The 17729-nt window shown below is 57.2% G+C and overlaps 1 protein-coding gene across 2 annotated transcripts in view; it reads right to left on the bottom strand.

Moving 5' to 3' along the window:
* CA9 (carbonic anhydrase 9) overlaps positions 1-17729 on the bottom strand; it is a 34220-nt gene that overhangs the window by 3070 nt on the left and 13421 nt on the right. Inside the window, exons 3-9 of one of the 2 annotated variants that reach the window (XM_030565741.1) lie at positions 15368-15538; positions 11491-11633; positions 10070-10162; positions 9469-9535; positions 8783-8940; positions 8396-8537; positions 4482-4556 (exon numbers count right to left, since the gene is read on the bottom strand). In XM_030565741.1, coding sequence (XP_030421601.1) covers positions 4482-4556; positions 8396-8537; positions 8783-8940; positions 9469-9535; positions 10070-10162; positions 11491-11633; positions 15368-15538 — 849 coding nt within the window. The remainder of the gene's footprint in view (positions 1-4481; positions 4557-8395; positions 8538-8782; positions 8941-9468; positions 9536-10069; positions 10163-11490; positions 11634-15367; positions 15539-17729) is intronic. The other variant, XM_030565742.1, reaches the window with a different exon arrangement.

Genomic DNA, 17729 nt, shown 5'->3' on the forward strand with positions numbered 1-17729 from the left:
TTCCCCTGGTTATGCATCCCAGGGTCACATTCGCTCTTCGGGGCCACGCTATTGTACTGGCCCCTCATGTGGAGCTGATTCCCCACCACAGCCACCCCCAAGGCTTTTCCAGAGTCACTGCTTCCCAGGACTGAGTCCCCTGCGCAGTACATGCAGGCTGCAGCCTGTGATCCTGCATTGTTCTGTTCCTAGTTGTACACATACTGTGTGCTTGCGCCGAGATTCCAAGCAATCCCCCTCCCAGTGTCAGTGGCCTGTGCTCTTCATTATTTACCACTGCCCCCACCAATTTTTGTGTCAAATTTTATCAGTGATGATGTTACATTTTCTGCTAGGTAATTGATAAAAATGTTAAATAACATAAGGCCAGGAACTCATGACTGTAGGACCCCACTGAAAACCCACCCGTTTGATGATTCCCAGTTACATTTTGAGATCTATAAGTTAACCAGTTTTTAATCCAGCTGTGTGCCATATTCACTGTATATCATTCTAGTTCAGGGGTCGGCAACCTTTCAGAAGTGCTGTGCTAAGTCTTCATTTATTCACTCTGATTTAAGGTTCTGCGTGCCGGTAATATGTTTTAACGTGTTTAGAAGGTCTCTTTCTATAAGTCTATAATATATAACTAAACTATTGTTGTATGTAAAGTAAATAAGGTTTTTAAAATGTTTAAGAAGCTTCATTAAAATTAAATTAAAATGCAGAGCCCCCCGGACCAGTGGCCAGGACCTGGGCAGTGTGAGTGCCACTGAAAATCAGCCCGGGTGCCGCCTTTGGCACGCATGCCATAGGTTGCCTACCCCTGTTCTAGTTTCTTAATCTAAATGTCCTGTGGTACCAAGTCAAATCCCATACAGAAGTCTGGCTGTTGTCATCAGTATTTACCACGGTCATTTGACAAAATCCATTTTCCATAAACCCACTTTGATTGGCATTGATTATATTACACACACTCACTTTAATTCTTTATGAATCCAGTCCCATATCAGCTGCCCAATTATTTTGCCCAGGAACAACGTCAGCCTGATAAGCCAGTAATTACCTGGGTCATTCTGTTTAACCTTTTCAAACAGTCACACACCATTAAATATTGGCACAATCACTCTCACCGCTAAATATTTGTGCCTTAGTGCTAGTCTGGATTTGTCTGGCTGCAGCTGATAGCTCATTCTGCCTTTGTCTGGTAGAATTAAGAGCCCTTTGTTCCTTGTGTAGGTAATTGTAGAATGTGATCAGTCACTTCTTAGCCTTCTTTTGGCTGAGTTTATTTAGTCTCTCTCCAAAGCAGATTTTCCAGATCTTGAACACTCACAACTCTTCCCTGAACCTTTTCCTATTTTCCAACATCCCCTTGGCCTCCGGAGCCGGACACAGTGTTCAGCGATGCCATATGCAGAGGTAATAGCACCCGGCAGGCAAGGATCAGGTTTTGTTACCATCATGCTGGGCATTCCTGTGCCAGTGTTCATCTGCCATAATCACCGAGTCCTTCAAGTGATAAAGGGCCTCAAAGGCCAAGACCAGGAGTTCAAGGGTGTGGCACTGGGCACTGGAGAGCATGGCAAGAACTCAGGGTGTGTGCAGGGGAGTGCCCAGGTCCCAGAATGCCCAAACAGCCTGAAAGTGCCTCATGGACAAAGTGTGGATGTTGTTTATTATTCCAGTGCCCATGTACCTAGAGCCCTTTCCACTCCAGAGAAACCATCCCATCCCCCCCCCTCCACTTGCCATTGCCAGAGCCCAGGGCCCCTCTAGCACTGGAGAGACCTCCACCCACACAGCCTATCACCCCCCAGCCACCACCAGAGCTCAGGCTAGGACAGTCCTCAAGCCAAACCCAACACGGGACAATCCCAGCACCAAACCCCAGACGCCCAGCAGAGGCTCTGACTCCGACTGGCCCTAGGAGAGCCCTTCCCAGCAGCTGTGCTAGCTGCAGGCAGGTGGGAAGCACAGAGATGGGAGAACCAGCTCCAGCCACCAAGGGGAGCAATACCTTCTTCAGGCGCTTTGTCGGTGCTTCCCCCTGCAGCATCTTCAGGGGCAGGAGTCACGGGGGGATTGCTGCCCTCGGGGGTGAGATTACAGGGGCTCAGACATGCACAAACTGGGGGGAGGGGCTTTTCCAGCCAAGGGTCACCCACAATCCTTGCTTTCAATCAAGGAATAGCCTAAAACTCCATCACGGAGCCCTGGAAATCCAGAAATACCCTGAGCATCCCAGCGAGGCAGACCATTACAAATCTGTTAGCGCCTCTTTCAGCGCTGCCAGCAGCCTTGCTAACCAACGCTACATCTCCACCTTACCTGAATCGCACCCCCACGGTCCCAGCCCTCTTTTCGCCACCTTTGACTCACTCCTCAAACCCTCCCCTCCTTCTGCCTCCACTGCTTTCTCCCCAAAGGGGCACGGCTATTTCTTCCAAGAGCAGATTGACAAATGATAACAGGACCTTCCCCCTTTCAGCTTGCCTTCCCTTTGCCTCCTACACCTCTCGCTGCCTTCTCCTCGAGAACAGAGGCCGAAATTTCTTATCTGCTCGCCTCCTTGAGCCCCAGGACCATCTGCTCCCCTGGGCCACTTTCATTCCCTCTTTTACCCTTCTCTGTAATCTCACTGGCCTCTGGTGCGTGCCCCTCTGTGACAACATCTTCCTATGGCTGGCAGCATGCTTTAGTCTCTCCCATCGTAACAAATGAGCCCAGTTCCCTTTCAGTTCTAAGGCCACTGAACACAAGGTTTGCGCTCGCTGGCTGGAGTTCCCCTCCACCCTGGCTCTTGTTCCTTGCATTTCACACTCATCCAAGTCTGTAATGACCTCTTAGCCTAGGCTCAGACCCATCCGCCTTGACCTGTCAGCTGCCTGCCCTGCAGTCACCCATGCTCTCTTTGAAGCCTTGTCCTGCCTGGGCTTCTGTGACTCTGCCCTCCCTGAGTCTCCTCCCACCTCTCCAACCGAACTTCCTCCTCAGTCCCACTTCAGCTGTCTGAGGAGTTCCTCAGGGCTCTGGCCTTGGGCGCCTTTGCGTCTCCTGCTACACCTCACTCTGAGTAATTTCATCTGCAAACATAATACCAGCTCTACGACTGTGATTCACGGACCAGTCTCTTTCTGTACACACTAACATCTCAGCTTGTCTCGCTGACATCGCTTCCTGGCTGTCTCACCATCAGCTCAAGTGCAACATGGCTAAACCAGAGCTCTTAATCTCCCCTGAACACACAACTCCGCTACCTCCTTTCCTGACCACAATGGACAACACCACAACCCTGCTTGTCACTCAGGCCTGTCACCGGGGTGTCATCATTGACTCGGACGCTCTCTAGTTCCTCACATCCAGACTGAGTCTAAGTCTCGCAGCTTTTTTTGCAAAACATCACTAAGATACAACCTTTCTTATCCATCCACAAGCTAAACCACATCAGCTCATGTCTCAATTACTGTGCCAGTCTTGACACGTCTCACCCTGCCATCTCATACGCATTGGGAATGCTGTTACAAAGCTGATTTCCTAGCCTGTCGCTCTGACCACAGATCCCTGCATTGCTGCCCTCTTCTCTAGCACAGAGGTTCTCACCCTTTTTGTTTCTGCCACCTTCCCTCAACACTAGAAAAACTCCATGGCCCACCTCTGCCACCACAACTGGTCTTCTGCATGTAAAAGCCAAGGCCGATGTTGGGGATAGCAAGCTAGGCAATTGCCTGGGGCCCTACGCCATAGGGGCCCCTGCAAAGCTACATTGCTGAGGTTTCAGCTTCAGCCCCGAGTGGCAGGGCTCAGGGCTATGGGCTTCAGCCCCATGCAGCTTTCTGCCCTGGGCCTCAGCAAGTCTAATGCTGGCCCTGCTTGGTGGCACCCCCAGGGGGCCCCAGACCCCTGGTTGAGAACCACTGCTCTAGCACATCCAACATCTGCCTCCTTGCTTCCCTTTCAAGGCCCTTCATGGTCTATCTCCCCCCAGATGGCGTTAAAAAACCAAAACACCCCAGCCAGCAAGAGTCTGAGATACAGGGGACAAACTAGCTACTGACACTCCCATCCCCCCACCCCCCCAAAGAGACCCCTGGGAATAGCATAACAGAGCCCATCCCCCCCACAGCCAGCCATTGAGACAGCCCTGAGCCCCTCCCTCCAGCAAGCCCCGCCCCCACCCCCCAGGAGCAGAGCCATTCATCCCCCCTAGCCAGCCACAGAGCCAGCCCCGAGCCCCTGCCCCTCAGGAGCACCCAACCCACACGGAGCCACAGCCGCACCCAGCCACCAGCAGAGTCAGGGCACACTGCGCCTCAGAGCCCAGAAGCCTCTGGCCCAGAACCCCAGCAGAGGCTCTGACTGCCCAGACAAGATAGAGCCACCCCCGCCCCCTGCCCCAATCACTACAACTGTGCTGGCTGCAGGGAGACAAGCAGGACAGATGGGGGAGCCCGATCCAGCCCCCAAGGAGATAACAAAAGCCGCCAGGAGGCGAGCGGTACCTGTTCCGGGAACTTTGTCCATGCTTCTCTCTGTGGCACTGTCAGGGGCGGGCGTCATGGGGGCAACTCCACCGTCTGTGGTGAGATACAGGGACTCAAACACACATGCTCCAGGGGCCTCCCAGCACCCCCTGGGATCACCCCCACAGCCCAGGTATACCTAGCAACTCCCCTGGAGTGCCTGCACCAAAGCCAGGAACAGCCCAAACCTGGTCCCAGCAACCTTCACAGTCTCCTCCTGCCCACTAAGCAGCCCAGAGACACACTGAGTTCAACCTCCTGTGGCAAGGACGCGCCGAATCCTGTGCCCAGGCCATCCCTACCCCTCGTACCACCATGCAGGCAGCTTTGGGCTCTTACCAGAACGCTCCCACCTGCCCCGTCCCAAGCCCTGATTAATGGGGCAGGACGCTGCATTAGCAGCCAGGCAGGTAATGTCAGTGCTCTGACTGCTGTGCCCCATGTGTTTGGCACAAGCCTCTGTTAGGCTCAGCTTTGCCTGATTCCCTGCTGGGGACGCAGCCTCCTTTGGGACTGCATGCCCGTAGGCCAGGGGTAGGCAAACTTTGGTCCAAGGGCCACATCTGGGTATGGAAATTGTATGGTGGGCCATGAATGCTCACAAAATTGGGGATTGGGGTGCAGGAGGGAGTGTGTGAGGGCTCCAGCTGGGGGTGTGGGCTCTGAGATGGGGCCAGAAATGAGGAGTTCAGGGTGTGGGAGGGGGCTCTGGGCTGGGACAGGGGGTTGGGGTGCAGGAGGAGGTTAGTGGCTCTGAGCGGCACTTACCTCCAGCAGCTCCCAGAAGCAGCAGCATGTCCCCTCTCCGGCTCCTAAGTGGAAGCACAGCCAGGCGGGTCTGCGCACTGCCCCATCTGCAGGTGCCGCCCCCTACAGCTTCCATTGGCCCTGTTTGCTGGCCAATGGGAGCTGTGGGGGCGCCACTTGGGGCGGGGGCAGCATGTGGAGCCCCCTGGCTGTCCCTATGCATAGGAGCCAGAGGGGGGATGTGCCGCTGCTTCCAGGAGCTGTGTGGAGTAAGCCCCCAACCCTGCTTCCCAGCAGGAACTCAAGGGCCAGATTAAAATGTCTGAAGGGCCTGATGTAGCCCCTAGGCCACAGTTTGCCCACCCCTCCCATAAGCACTGCCCACAGCACCTGGGTGGCAGAGACAGGGGTCTGGCTCAGACTGGGGACCTGGGCCCAGCCTGGCTGGAAGAGTCATGCTGAGCAGCAGGCAGCCACGAAGAAAGCCCTGAACCCTGCAGCAAAAGGCACCTTCCTCCCTCTCGCATTCACAACCCCGAGCCAAGATCCACACCCTGCTACAGCCTGACAGAGATGCGCAGGGCCAGGCTGGAGCCAGAGGGCACTGCTCTGGGAGGGCCTCCTTCCACTGAGCCTGGGGACCTCTCCACCCAGCAACCAGTGGGCCAGGAACTTGCCAGAGGGAATCTGTCCCTCTGAGCTGCGGCACCTGCCCCAAAGACAGCAGAGATGCATTATCTGGGTCTAGCCATCTCCCTCCCCGACCTCCAGGGCTCTTTAACATCTGGGAGCCATAGAGGCCCAAGAGTGGGTGAGTGGCTCTGAGGTGTTCCAGCAGAGCCCTGGCCCGTGGGTGCATGCTGCATCAGGGTCCCAGCTCGTGAGCACCATCCCAGAAGGGTCGGAAGCCCGGATGCCCAGCCAGCAGAAATTAAAGAGGCACACAAGGAAATGAGCCCTTAGCCATGTTACCAACAGCATCAGCTTTTGCTGCAGTTCAGCGCCTACAGCAAAGCAAGCAGAGCAAGCCCAGCCAGTTGGGCGGTGGGGGCCCAACAGCACCCACACGGCCCTGTGCTAACCATCACCATCCCCCAAGACACCATCACAAGGGGGGGGGGCTTCGTGCCCCCTGAGCCAGAGCACTTGCAGAGGGAGCTGGTGCGGCCGTGAGAGACAGCCCCGCACACCACTCCAGCAAGCCCCTAGCGAGGACAGAGCTGCAAGGATGCTACTCACCATCCTCTGCCATTTCCCAAGGCAGCAGCCAAGCTCTAACCAGGGTGTAGAAGACGAATCACTCGCACTGTGCCCCCAGGTGCTCAAAGCCTGGCTGGGAAAGGGGCGGGCAGACCCTAGGAGCCATGGCTGGGGCAGCTCCTGCCCTCACAATGTGCAGCGCTGGGGCCTCCTGGTACGGCCAACACACTCAGTGCCACCACAGAGTTGCCTGGTCTCATGTGCAGCCGGAGGCAGCTCAGCCCCGGCCTGGCCATGTTCTCGGAAGCACAGGGAGTCTGGCTCCACAGTGCCTGCAGTCCATTCCCATTCCCACGTCTGCCCAAAGCGGCTCTGTCCAGGCCATGGTCAATGCAGTCAAGGAGGCACTGTGGCCCATCATAGTGCCAGCCCCTTCCCAGCCCCTCTCCCTGTGAGGCGGAGTGTCCCGGCCTCCATTCCCTCCAGAGCCTGTTTTAACCGGTAATGTTTGGGACATCAGAGGAAGAGCCAGTTAGCGTGTCACCCCGCCCCCTCCTGCTGTCTCCCTGGGGCACCAGGCCTGCTGAGTGGGAGGCACTGAGAGAGCAGCCCCAGCTAAGGGGTTACAGATGGGTTCCGCTTGGCCTGGTTTGGGGCAGCAGGACCGGCCAGAGCCCACTGGTGGTTTCGTGCTGCCCCTGTGGAGGTGAGGCACCCAGACCTTCCCCTCCTCACTGCTTCAGGGATCCATGTTACGTCTGTGCAGATACAGATGAGACCTTATTGCTCCCAGCAGTCCCCATCAAGGCGCCGGGCAGAGTCAGGGACACATTCTTCTCCAGTGAGTCTTCTGCCTCCTTCACGCTGGGCAGCAACAGGATTGATATCTCTGGGGCTTACTGAGCCCACAGCGTGTGACCCCTCTTTCTAGGGCGCCTGCACTGTCTCTCCTTGAAACCCACCCTCACCTGCACGACGTATGCTAGAAGGGCGATCTCAGTGACTGCGATTTCCAAGGCCTCCGCCGCCCTCCCTGTGCCAGGGATCCGGCACATCCACCAGCACATGTGGTTGGTGGTGGGTCAATCGTCTGCTCTACAGGCTGTAACTGAAACTGGGCCCAAAACACTAGGACTTTGTGACACATCATGGGGCTCCACCAGGCAAATATTTACTCAGTGCAGTATCACAGCCATTAATGGTTCTGTTATCGCCTGGTACACACTTGCTGTATCATGCACAGGGTGGCTTTGTCTGTGGGTGAGACACAGAGACACGCTGGGGCTTGGCCACGCGCTTGGCCCAGCCTCTGTTGTTGAGTGCTCCAGGAGTGGGGGAGGGAGACTGCAGCTTTCCTAGACCACTGATGGGTCAGGAAGATCAATAAGCACCTGGGCTGGGGCAGGGGTGTTCCAGGGAAGGCTTCAAAGAAGCTGAAGTGACCAAGCCCTTTCCGAGGTGGGGCAGAGGATATGTCCCTGCACTGCTGGGCATAGCCAGGCCCAGAAGTGGGAGCCACAAAATACCCCTGGCCTGGAGGGTGTGTTCTGGGGTTGCAAAGAGTCCTGCTCTCCTGCAGTTCCAGCCTGGCTTTGGCTAGCAGGGCTGGGGACATGCACCCGAACGCCTGGTCCTGAAGAGAGCTGGCAAAAACTGCAAACAACTTGCTGTGACTATTTGTTCAGACACATTATTTTTGTGCCCTGCTGGCACGTCAGCTGTGAGGCCAGGACAGAGCAGGCCATGGAGACCAAGATGCCTCTCCCCACAGGTCAGGTTAGCAGTGAAGCCCATTGCATTGTTGTGGCCCCACCGCTCACTGGCACTTGCTTACAGGAGCTATTCTTTCCTGGAACACCAGTGTCCTGGTTCTGCTCTGCCAGGCATGTCTGTGTCAGGGTGGCATGCAGCAGAGAACTGCCCAGCCCTATCCCACAGCTCCTTACCAGGTAGCGGGACCTTCCTTGGGCTGAGGGATGCCTGGAAACTCGCTAGGACTTTCCGTCCGTGCAGACGCTGGGTTAGCCGGAAGTTGTTCTGCAGGTCCGTGTCATCGTCTCCCTGCAGCGTGGTCTCCAGCAGCGAGATCTGGAGAGGGAGGGTTGAACGGAGTCACTAAGCTGCCCCTGGGATCCTCATGAACGCAGCCATCCTCGATACTCTGGTGCGAGGGGGGCTGGCTTCAGGAAGTCTCTGGTGGCCTATGGGCCGCCCCCACCCATTGCTGGTGCTGGCACGCAGCTCCGAGCATGACAGGAGTGGCAGAGCCACCTGCAGACAGTCCCACCCACTCCCAAGAGAAGAAAAGGAGGCCCTCACCCCCCTGGACGGACCTGCTTCTTGGACAGCAGCACCGTCCAGTTGAAGACAGTCCAGTTCACCGTCTGGTAGCAGGGAGGGGTGGTCAGAGAGCCACTGTAGCGGTAATAGCGGCCTAGGTTGGCGGGCAGCAACCCTTCAATATTGAATCCAGCCACAGTGGTTTCCTTGCCTGGAAGGAAAAAAACACTGCCTGTGCTCTAGAGCAGCGGGTCTCCATGCTCTAGAACACAGAGACAGCACAATCTAGAGCAGCACCGCTCCGTGGACTAGAGCACAGCAACAATCAAGAGCTGCACAGGCCCCTTGGGATCCGAATTTGGGCAGCATGATCCTGGGCACCACGTCCCCAGGAGCCAACACCCAGAGAGGGTGAGCTGTCACTGCGGGAACGGACCCCTGGTTTCACTGGAGAAGCACAGTGCCCTGGCCAGGCATAGCCAGTCTGTACAAGCCCTGGATGGACGAGCCTAAGGCCCTAGGGAAGCCATGTCATTGGGATAGGTGCAGAGTGGGAGTCCGGGGAATTCTGAGGGATGAGACAGGAATCCCCGAAAGGCCTCTGCTGAGCTGGCCACTCATTGCCTGGCTGTCTCACAGGAGTGCCTGCCTCTGGCTGGCTGGCATGCACCGGCCTCTCCATGCAGCAGGCTGCCCCTAGCTGGCCCCATGGTGGGCATTAGGTGCACGAGGGCTTTACCTTCCTCTTGGACCTTGTGAAGCTGCTCAAGCAGAGGCTGATAGTGCATGTTGTCCTCTGGCCCAACCTGTAACACAGAGACTCAGCAGGTGTGAGAGCACAGGGCCAGGAAAGGCAAGTCTCCTGCCTACTGAGCCTGAGTCACAGCGGGGCACTCTGAAAATGGGACTAATATCACTGTCACAGGCAGAGGAGTGACCCGTGACCTCCCTGACTGACCTGGCTGGGATCAGGACATCCCCCAGCACGGCCCTGGCACCCCCTGACCAGGATCAAAGCATGAACCCTACTATTGACCTGCGATTAGGGCATCCCCTAACGTCACCTGGATCAGTGCACAGAGCACTTTCTGCCTCCCACCACAAGCATGGTCCTGCAATCGGGGAATGTCCCGTCTCTGCTCTGGCATGGCCCAATCGTCAGGGCTTTCTTCCCTCCCGGACGGCCCCTGCCCTCCTCTGCCCCTATTCTCCTCCATCCCAGAACTGCCTATGCCCTCTCAGTCCTCGCCTACCCTGCCACACCCAGCCCAGTGATCAGAGCATCCCTTCCTGGCACTGCCCCCGCCCCACCTTCCCAGGGACTGCCCCATTGGCATCACCTGCAGGAAAGCTGCCAGCACTGCTAGGCCACCGGGTTGCTTCATTGCCTCTTTGATGCTGCCACAGCTGGGGTTGTAATAAACCATATGGATCTGGAATCAAAGCGCAAACCCCCCTGAGGCTCCATTGTGCCATGGGCGAGTGCTGGACCAACCAGCCTTGTATCGGTCCCAGTGTGACCCCACCAGGTCTGGCCAGCCCCAGCACTAGGGCCTCTCCATTAGCAGTGCCTGGGGCTTGGTCACATGGCCAGAGTCCCCCACTCAGCACCAGACAAGCTCCCCAAACCATTTTACGGTGACCCGAGAGTGCTGCTGCTGCCAGCCCCTGCTGCCCTAAGAGCCCTGCCACCAGCCTTCCCCTGGTTTCTGCACATGGGTCAGGGCTGAAGGTCGTCTCCCTGGTGCCCATCTAGCTGGGGCAGCAGCAATCTGGCAGCCAGCTCCAACTTTTGTCCTCCCTGATGTACTGGGCCCTGGTGACTCCGTGCGAACAGCAACAGGGGGAGGGTGGGTAGAACCAGCTAGGAACCAGACCCAGGCAGAAAACACCTCTGTGTATGAGACAACAGTCCCAGGAGTTCTCTGCCCACACAGCTCTGGGCTGGTGCCAAGGACGAGGGCCCAGCGAGCTGTCCCCACTCCCAGGCCCTCACATGCCAGAGAGCAGGCCAGAGTGCTGGGGAAAAGCGGAATCATCCACCAGCACAGGGCAGCCTGTAGTGGAGAGCTCTGTGTTGCCCCCTCCTTAGGACCTAGGTCCCCTGGGGAAGCTTGTGCCCCCCCAGGCACATCCTAGGGCAATTTTAAAGGGGGCTGTGAAGGACCCTGGACTTGGGGGGGGCACTCCCTGTGCCCCAGCACCTGGTTAGCACCAGGGCAGTCTGGCTGCAGAGCAGGATGGACTGTTTATCCTGTACACAGAGTGTGTGGGTCCGTCCCCGCGCTGTGCACTGGGTGCCTGGCTCCAGGCCATTCTCTCCCCCCCCCCCGCCCCCCCCCCGCCCTGCTGGCACAATGTTCCTTCCATGGAGGAGTTTTGCCTCATTTCCCCTCTGCTTCCATGTTTCAGGCTGTGTCATAAACTCTGCTTTTATTTCAGTTGCTCAGCCCTAGGCGCATGATTCCTCCCTCTGGGTTCCTGGGCACTTGAACTGTGCTCTCAGAGGATCTGAGCCAAGAGCAGAGACTGGCCGGAGCACTCCACTGAGGGCAAAGGGGTGGCAGCCTCCCCGCCAATGGAGCTGCAGAGTGGACAAAGGGCAGCTGGTGACCTGGGGGTGCCACATCCGCCTCAAGGCACCAGCCCTTCACGCTGTGCAGACAGCTGGAGCAGGTGGGACTGACTTGATCACAGCCAATAACTGAGGCACACCTGGGGAGCAGCAGGCAAGAGGGGAAGGCCCACGACGGATCTTTACCTCCCCATCATAGCGGCGTCCATCCACGGTGTGTTCTGAGCCAGGCCCTTCTGGGGAGCCCCAGTGCAGGTGCAGCTGCATAGCTCTGTACTCCTGTGGGTAACCGCTGGCAATAGTCAGAGAGCCAGGCAGCTGCAGGACAACTGCAGGGGTGAGGGAGTGAAGGGGTAGAGAAGTCAGAGGGGGGGCTCTGAACCATGGCGCTGGCACCAGGCAGAGACGTGTGTTATGGAAAATAGTCAATGTGGTTTAATGGAAAACAGGTCCTATCAAACAAACTGATTTCATTCTTTGCGGCAATTAGGAGTTTGGTTGATAGAGGGAACGGTAAAGATGTAACATATGGAGACACTGTATCTTAAAAACAGCACTATACAGTAGCACTAGAGCACATTAAAAGGATTATGCCCCGGCTAACCAGCAGCACTCAAAAAACAGCTTCCAATGGGGAATCCGCACTGATCAGGGGAGTCTAGAGTGAGGTTCTGCAGGGATCAGTTCAAGGCCTGACACTATTCCACAGTTTCACTAATGCTCTGGCAGTAAGTCACAGCTGATGGCACAAAGATCGGCAAAATGATAAGGATGAGAATGGGGCAACCACACAGACCAATCTGGATCACTCCAAGCTGGATCCATCTAAGAACAAGGAACCCAGGCGATATGTCCCTGGAAACAGCGACTCTGAAAAGGATTTAGGGGTTACAGTGCACCAGCAACTCAACAGGAGCTCCCAGTGGGACAAGGGACTAATGAGGGGATTAGCAAAGGAGCAGGGAGGTGCCTTTACCCCTGTATACGCATTGGTGAAATTGATCCTGGAACTTGGGTCCAGTTCTGGGGTCCACATTTAAAAATTAGAGAGGGTGAAGAAAAGATCTATAAAAATGAGTTGAGTGCTACAGAAAATGTCTCCATCTGTTTAATCAAAAAGGAGATTGAGCGGTGACTCGATTATGGTGTAGGGTTTGTCTAGAGCACAGGAACACTCAGGAAACTAATGTTTAAAGTGGATTAGTTAAACCCCTGTGTGGACACTCTGAATCAGAATTAAAGTGAACTAAACAAAACTGAAAAAAGGCCATGCTAATTCTGAATAAGAGCATCCACAAAGGAGTTCAAGGCAGTTTAACTAATCCACTTTAAATTCATACCTTTGGCTAATTCAGATTAATTTTCCTGCATGTTCCCATGTACACAAACCCTTATTTACCTAAATACTTTAGCCCTAAGTACCTTCCTGGGAAGAAAATAACAGGTTCCAAGGGCTCTTTACTCTAGCAGAGAAAGGCAGAACAAGAACCGATGGCTAGGAGCTGAACACACATGAATTCAAATTAGAAATTAGGCACAAATTTGGAAGAATTTTTTTAACATGATTAAGACCTGGCACACACTGCCAGAGACAGTGCTGTACTCCCTGTCTCTTTGACATCTTCAAGCCTGGCTGCCTTTCTGGAAGCTGCTTTAGCCAAACACAAGTTCTGGGGCTCAGAGCAGGGGACTGTGGTGGAATTCAAGGACATGCGCCACAGAGCAGGTCAAACTAGGGATCTGATTGTCCCTCCTGGCCTTGGAATCCAGGAATCTATGAAACTCTAGGACAGTCAGGGAACCTTCACTGGGAGGGGCAGAACAGTGAGCCCAGAGCTTACCCAGACCTGGCACCCCAGTGGGGCTGCTGGGGGAGACTGGAACTGTAAAACCAGGAGTTTCCCCCACAGCCAGCGCTCCTGCTCCCCACAGCATCCTCTCTGCTGGGAGAGACCAGGATGGAGTGACCGGGCGCTCCCCCCACAGCCAGCACTCCTGCCCCTCCCCACAGCGTCCCCCCTGCTGGGAGAGACCAGGATGGAGTGACCGGGCGCTCCCCCCACAGCCAGCACTCCTGCCCCTCCCCACAGCGTCCCCCCTGCTGGGAGAGACCAGGATGGAGTGACCGGGAGCTCCCCCCACAGCCAGCACTCCTGCTCCCCTGCTCCCCAGAGTGCCCCCTGCTGGGAGAGGCTGGGACTGGAGTGGCTGGGAGTTCCCCCACAGCCAGCGCTCCTGCTCCCTCCCCACAGTGCCCCCTGCTGGGAGAGGCTGGGACTGGAGTGGCCGGGAGCTCCCCCCACAGCCAGTGTTCCTGCCCCCTCCCCAGAGTGCCCCCTGCTGGGAGAGGCTGGGACTGGAGTGGCTGGGAGCTCCCCCCCACAGCCAGTGCTCCTGCCCCCTCCCCAGAGTGCCCCCTGCTGGGAGAGGCTGGGACTGGAGTGGCTGGGAGCTCCCCCCCACAGCCAGTGCTCCTGCCCCCTCCCCAGAGTGCCCCCTGCTGGGAGAGGCTGGGACTGGAGTGGCTGGGAGCTTCCCCCCCCTCACAGCCAGCGCTCCTGCCCCCTCCCCAGAGTGCCCCCTGCTAGGAGAGGCTGGGACTGGAGTGGCTGGGAGCTCCCCCCCACAGCCAGTGCTCCTGCCCCCTCCCCAGAGTGCCCCCTGCTGGGAGAGGCTGGGACTGAGGTGGCTGGAAGCTCCCCCTACAGCCAGCGCTCCTGCCCCCTCCCCACAGTGCCCCCTGCTGGAAGAGGCTGGGACTGGAGTGGCTGGGAGCTTCCCCCCCCCCACAGCCAGCGCTCCTGCCCCCTCCCCAGAGTGCCCCCTGCTAGGAGAGGCTGGGACTGGAGTGGCTGGGAGCTCCCCCCCACAGCCAGTGCTCCTGCCCCCTCCCCACAGTGCCCCCTGCTGGGAGAGGCTGGGACTGGAGTGGCTGGAAGCTCCCGCCACAGCCAGCGCTCCTGCCTCCTCCCCAGAGTGCCCCCTGCTGGGAGAGGCTGGGACTGGAGTGGCTGGGAGCTCCCCCCCACAGCCAGCGCTCCTGCCCCCTCCCTAGAGTGCCCCCTGCTAGGAGAGGCTGGGACTGGAGTGGCTGGGAGCTTCCCCCCCTCCACAGCCAGCGCTCCTGCCCCCTCCCCAGAGTGCCCCCTGCTGGGAGAGGCTGGGACTGGAGTGGCTGGAAGCTCCCCCCACAGCCAGCGCTCCTGCCCCCTCCCTAGAGTGCCCCCTGCTGGGAGAGGCTGGGACTGAGGTGGCTGGAAGCTCCCCCTACAGCCAGCGCTCCTGCCCTCTCCCCAGAGTGCCCCCTGCTGGGAGAGGCTGGGACTGAGGTGGCTGGAAGCTCCCCTAGGGTTGCCATCTTTCTAATCCGGGGTGGCCAACCTGGGGCTCCGGAGCCACGTGCGGCTCTTCACAAATTACTGTGCGGCTCCTTGTATAGACACCGAGTCCGGGGCCAGAGCTACAGGCGCCAACTTTCCAATGTGCTAGGGGGAGGGGGGGTGCTCAGTGCTCAACCCCTGGCTCTGCCACAGGCCCTGCCCCCACTCCACCCCTTCCTGCCCCCTTCCCTGAGCCTGCCGTGCCCTCGCTCCTCCCCCACCCCCAGAGCCTCCTGCACCCCACGAAACAGCTGGGACTGGAGTAGCTGGGAGCACCCCCATCCCAGCCAGCACCAGGCCCCACTCCTTAGAGCACCCCCTGGTGGCAGAGGCCAAGGCTGGAGTAGCTGGGAGCCCCCCACCCCAGCCAGCGCCAGGCCCCACTCCTTAGAGCGCCCCCTGCTGGCAGAGGCTGGGACTGGAGTAGCTGGGAGCACCCCCATCCCAGCCAGCACCAGGCCCCACTCCTTAGAGCGCCCCCTGGTGGCAGAGGCCAAGGCTGGAGTAGCTGGGAGCCCTCCAGCGAGTGCTCCTGCCCCACTCCCCACAGCGCCCCCTGCTGGAAGAGGCCGGGACTAATCTATGAGAAATATCTCAAAATATCCCGTCTCATCTGAGCATCCTGTGACGCGAGCGACACGCCCTGTGAGCCCAGCACACACAGCTCAGCCCCTGGCACTGACCTGTGTGGCCGTTGTTCATTAGGCTGAGCTGCTCACTGGGGTCCAGGCTGTAACCTGCCAGCACAATAGGCTGCAGCTCATGGCTGAAGATTGTGGAATTGGTATCAATATTGATGGGAGATTGCTTCTGCCCACTGCAGAATGGGAACTCCAACTGCCACTCGTCCTTATCTGTGCAGGGAAGAGAAAGACACATGGGAGAGCCTGTGGGGTGAGGGGGGCCTGCCGGGGAAGAAAAGGGTGCAGGAAGACTCCTGGCCCACCAGCAGAGGCTGCAGCACTCACGGGATGGTGATGTTAGAGGTCTGAGCGAACTAGGGGCCTGTGGGGAGCTCAGCTGCAAACACTGGTGCTTCCTGACAAGCGTGTGCCACTGGGATTGTGCTGGCCACTCAGAGGGCCTGGGTGCAGCACAGTGTGTTTATTCACATTCAGTCTGTCTTGCTGATGGCCACTTACCCCTGAATTTTACCCTGGAATGGTGGAGGAGGGGGAACGGACAGTACAAGCATCCTCTCGCCCTGCCTTGTGGTACCTGCCCTGAGCATAGTGCATTGGGGTGCTGCTCCCCTGTGCTAGCTCCCTCTAGATTTGCTCAGAAGCCTTTGCAGGTGCAGCATTGCGCTGCTGCTTCCTGCCCAGACAGAAGCTGATGGCCAGGGCCTGCTCTGCCAGCAGACTGTGCTGGGCTCAGAAGCTGCTGGAATCTCTGTGCAGCTGTCACAGGACAGGGCTCTGCACGTGGTGCACTGCCAGGAGCATCTATTTTAAGGAGCAGCTGGACAAGCTGTGAGAAGACGATTTACAGCCTGATCCTGGCAGAGAGAGACGTGCTCCTGGCGCAGCTGTGCTGCTCCCTCCCTGTCACTAAGCGTGCGCTTGGCTGCCCTGCCCTTCATGGCCCTTTCAGAGGCAGCCTGGCTGGCCAGGTCAGAGACATCAGGCAAAACTGCTAACACAAGTCATATGTGGGGGAGAAACATGCAGCAGCAGAGCTATGGCCATGAATGGAAACATGCTGGTGGCTCTGTGGGCAACAGGACTTCGCTGCACAGTGAGCAGCACCAGGAACTCAAAGGCGGCACCAGAGAGCAAGCCCCATCTCTTCCACGTGCACACCGCCAGGCAACACAGGGACCTGAGTCCATGGCCAAACATGTTCATGTACACATGAAGCCCTTCTGTGTGCATGAGAGTGAGACAGACAGAGCCACGTCTCTGTGTGCGTCTACAGGGGCTGTGCCCAAAGACACCCGTTTCCGTGTGCATCTACAGGAGTTGTGCCTGAAGACACGTGTGTGTGTGTGCGCGTGTCAACACTTCTGGGGGACCCATCGCCAGCATAGCCCTGCCTAGGCACGTGTCTGCTTTAAGACCTGTTAGGCTGCGCATGTTGGATTTGAGCCAATATTATTTTTGGCTGGCTTACTTTTGCTATACCTTATTCCTAGATTTTGAATGCCTATAAAGATTTCTGGGTTTCCCTGCTGGGGCTCAGTAAATGGGCTCTTTCTCTTATTGGTAGAGCCCTGCATGGGACTAGTGTACAGCCCTGCAGAGGGACTGGGATCCCACAGGTCCCGCAGGACATGCTGCCCTGCTAGCGGCAGCAGGATGTTTAAAAGTCCTGTGCAGGGCTCTAGCTGGAAGCAGAGGTACTGGTGTCACAGGTTGCTCCTAGTTACCCCAGTACAAGGTTTAGCTGGAGCTCCTAAGGAGGAACAGGTTAGGCTGAGCACCTGGGGGACATTTTGGGTGAGCGCTAGGGGAGGAGTAGAGAAGGGTGGCACCCACAGAGCACAATTCAGGGTGCGTATTGCTAGGCAGAGTGGCTCAAAGTGAGTGCCTGGGGAACTGTTCAGGGCACACACCTGGGAAGAAGGTTTATGGTGAATGCCAATGGCTTGGTTTAGGGTGAACACCCCAGGAGAAGCAATTAAGGAAAAACACCCAGGGAATGATTCAGCGTGATCACGTGGGGAGCAGTACTTTAGGGTGAATGCTGGACGAATGTTTTTTGAGTGAATCCCAGAGATGGAGCAATTTAGAGTGAACCCTCACCGAACGGTTTAGGGCAGGGACCAAGGGATGAGCAGTGTAGGGCAAACAGTCAATGAACAGGTGTAAGCATCCAGAGAGGAACAATGTGGGGTGAAACCATTGGGGAATCATTTAGGGGTGCACCTGAGAAGAGGGCTTTACAATGGACTCCCAGGGACAAGCATTAAGGGCAGAGAAGTTTGGGGTGGACACTTAGGGAACTGTTTAGCAGGAGCACCCAGGGAACAGGGTAGGATGAGCATGTAGGGAAGAGCCTGGGGATTGTGTTAGGAGAATTTGAGAGTGAGTATCCAGGGAGGAA

This window comes from Gopherus evgoodei, chromosome 6 (genome assembly GCF_007399415.2).
Source record: "Gopherus evgoodei ecotype Sinaloan lineage chromosome 6, rGopEvg1_v1.p, whole genome shotgun sequence".
Classification (NCBI taxonomy): domain Eukaryota; kingdom Metazoa; phylum Chordata; order Testudines; family Testudinidae; genus Gopherus; species Gopherus evgoodei.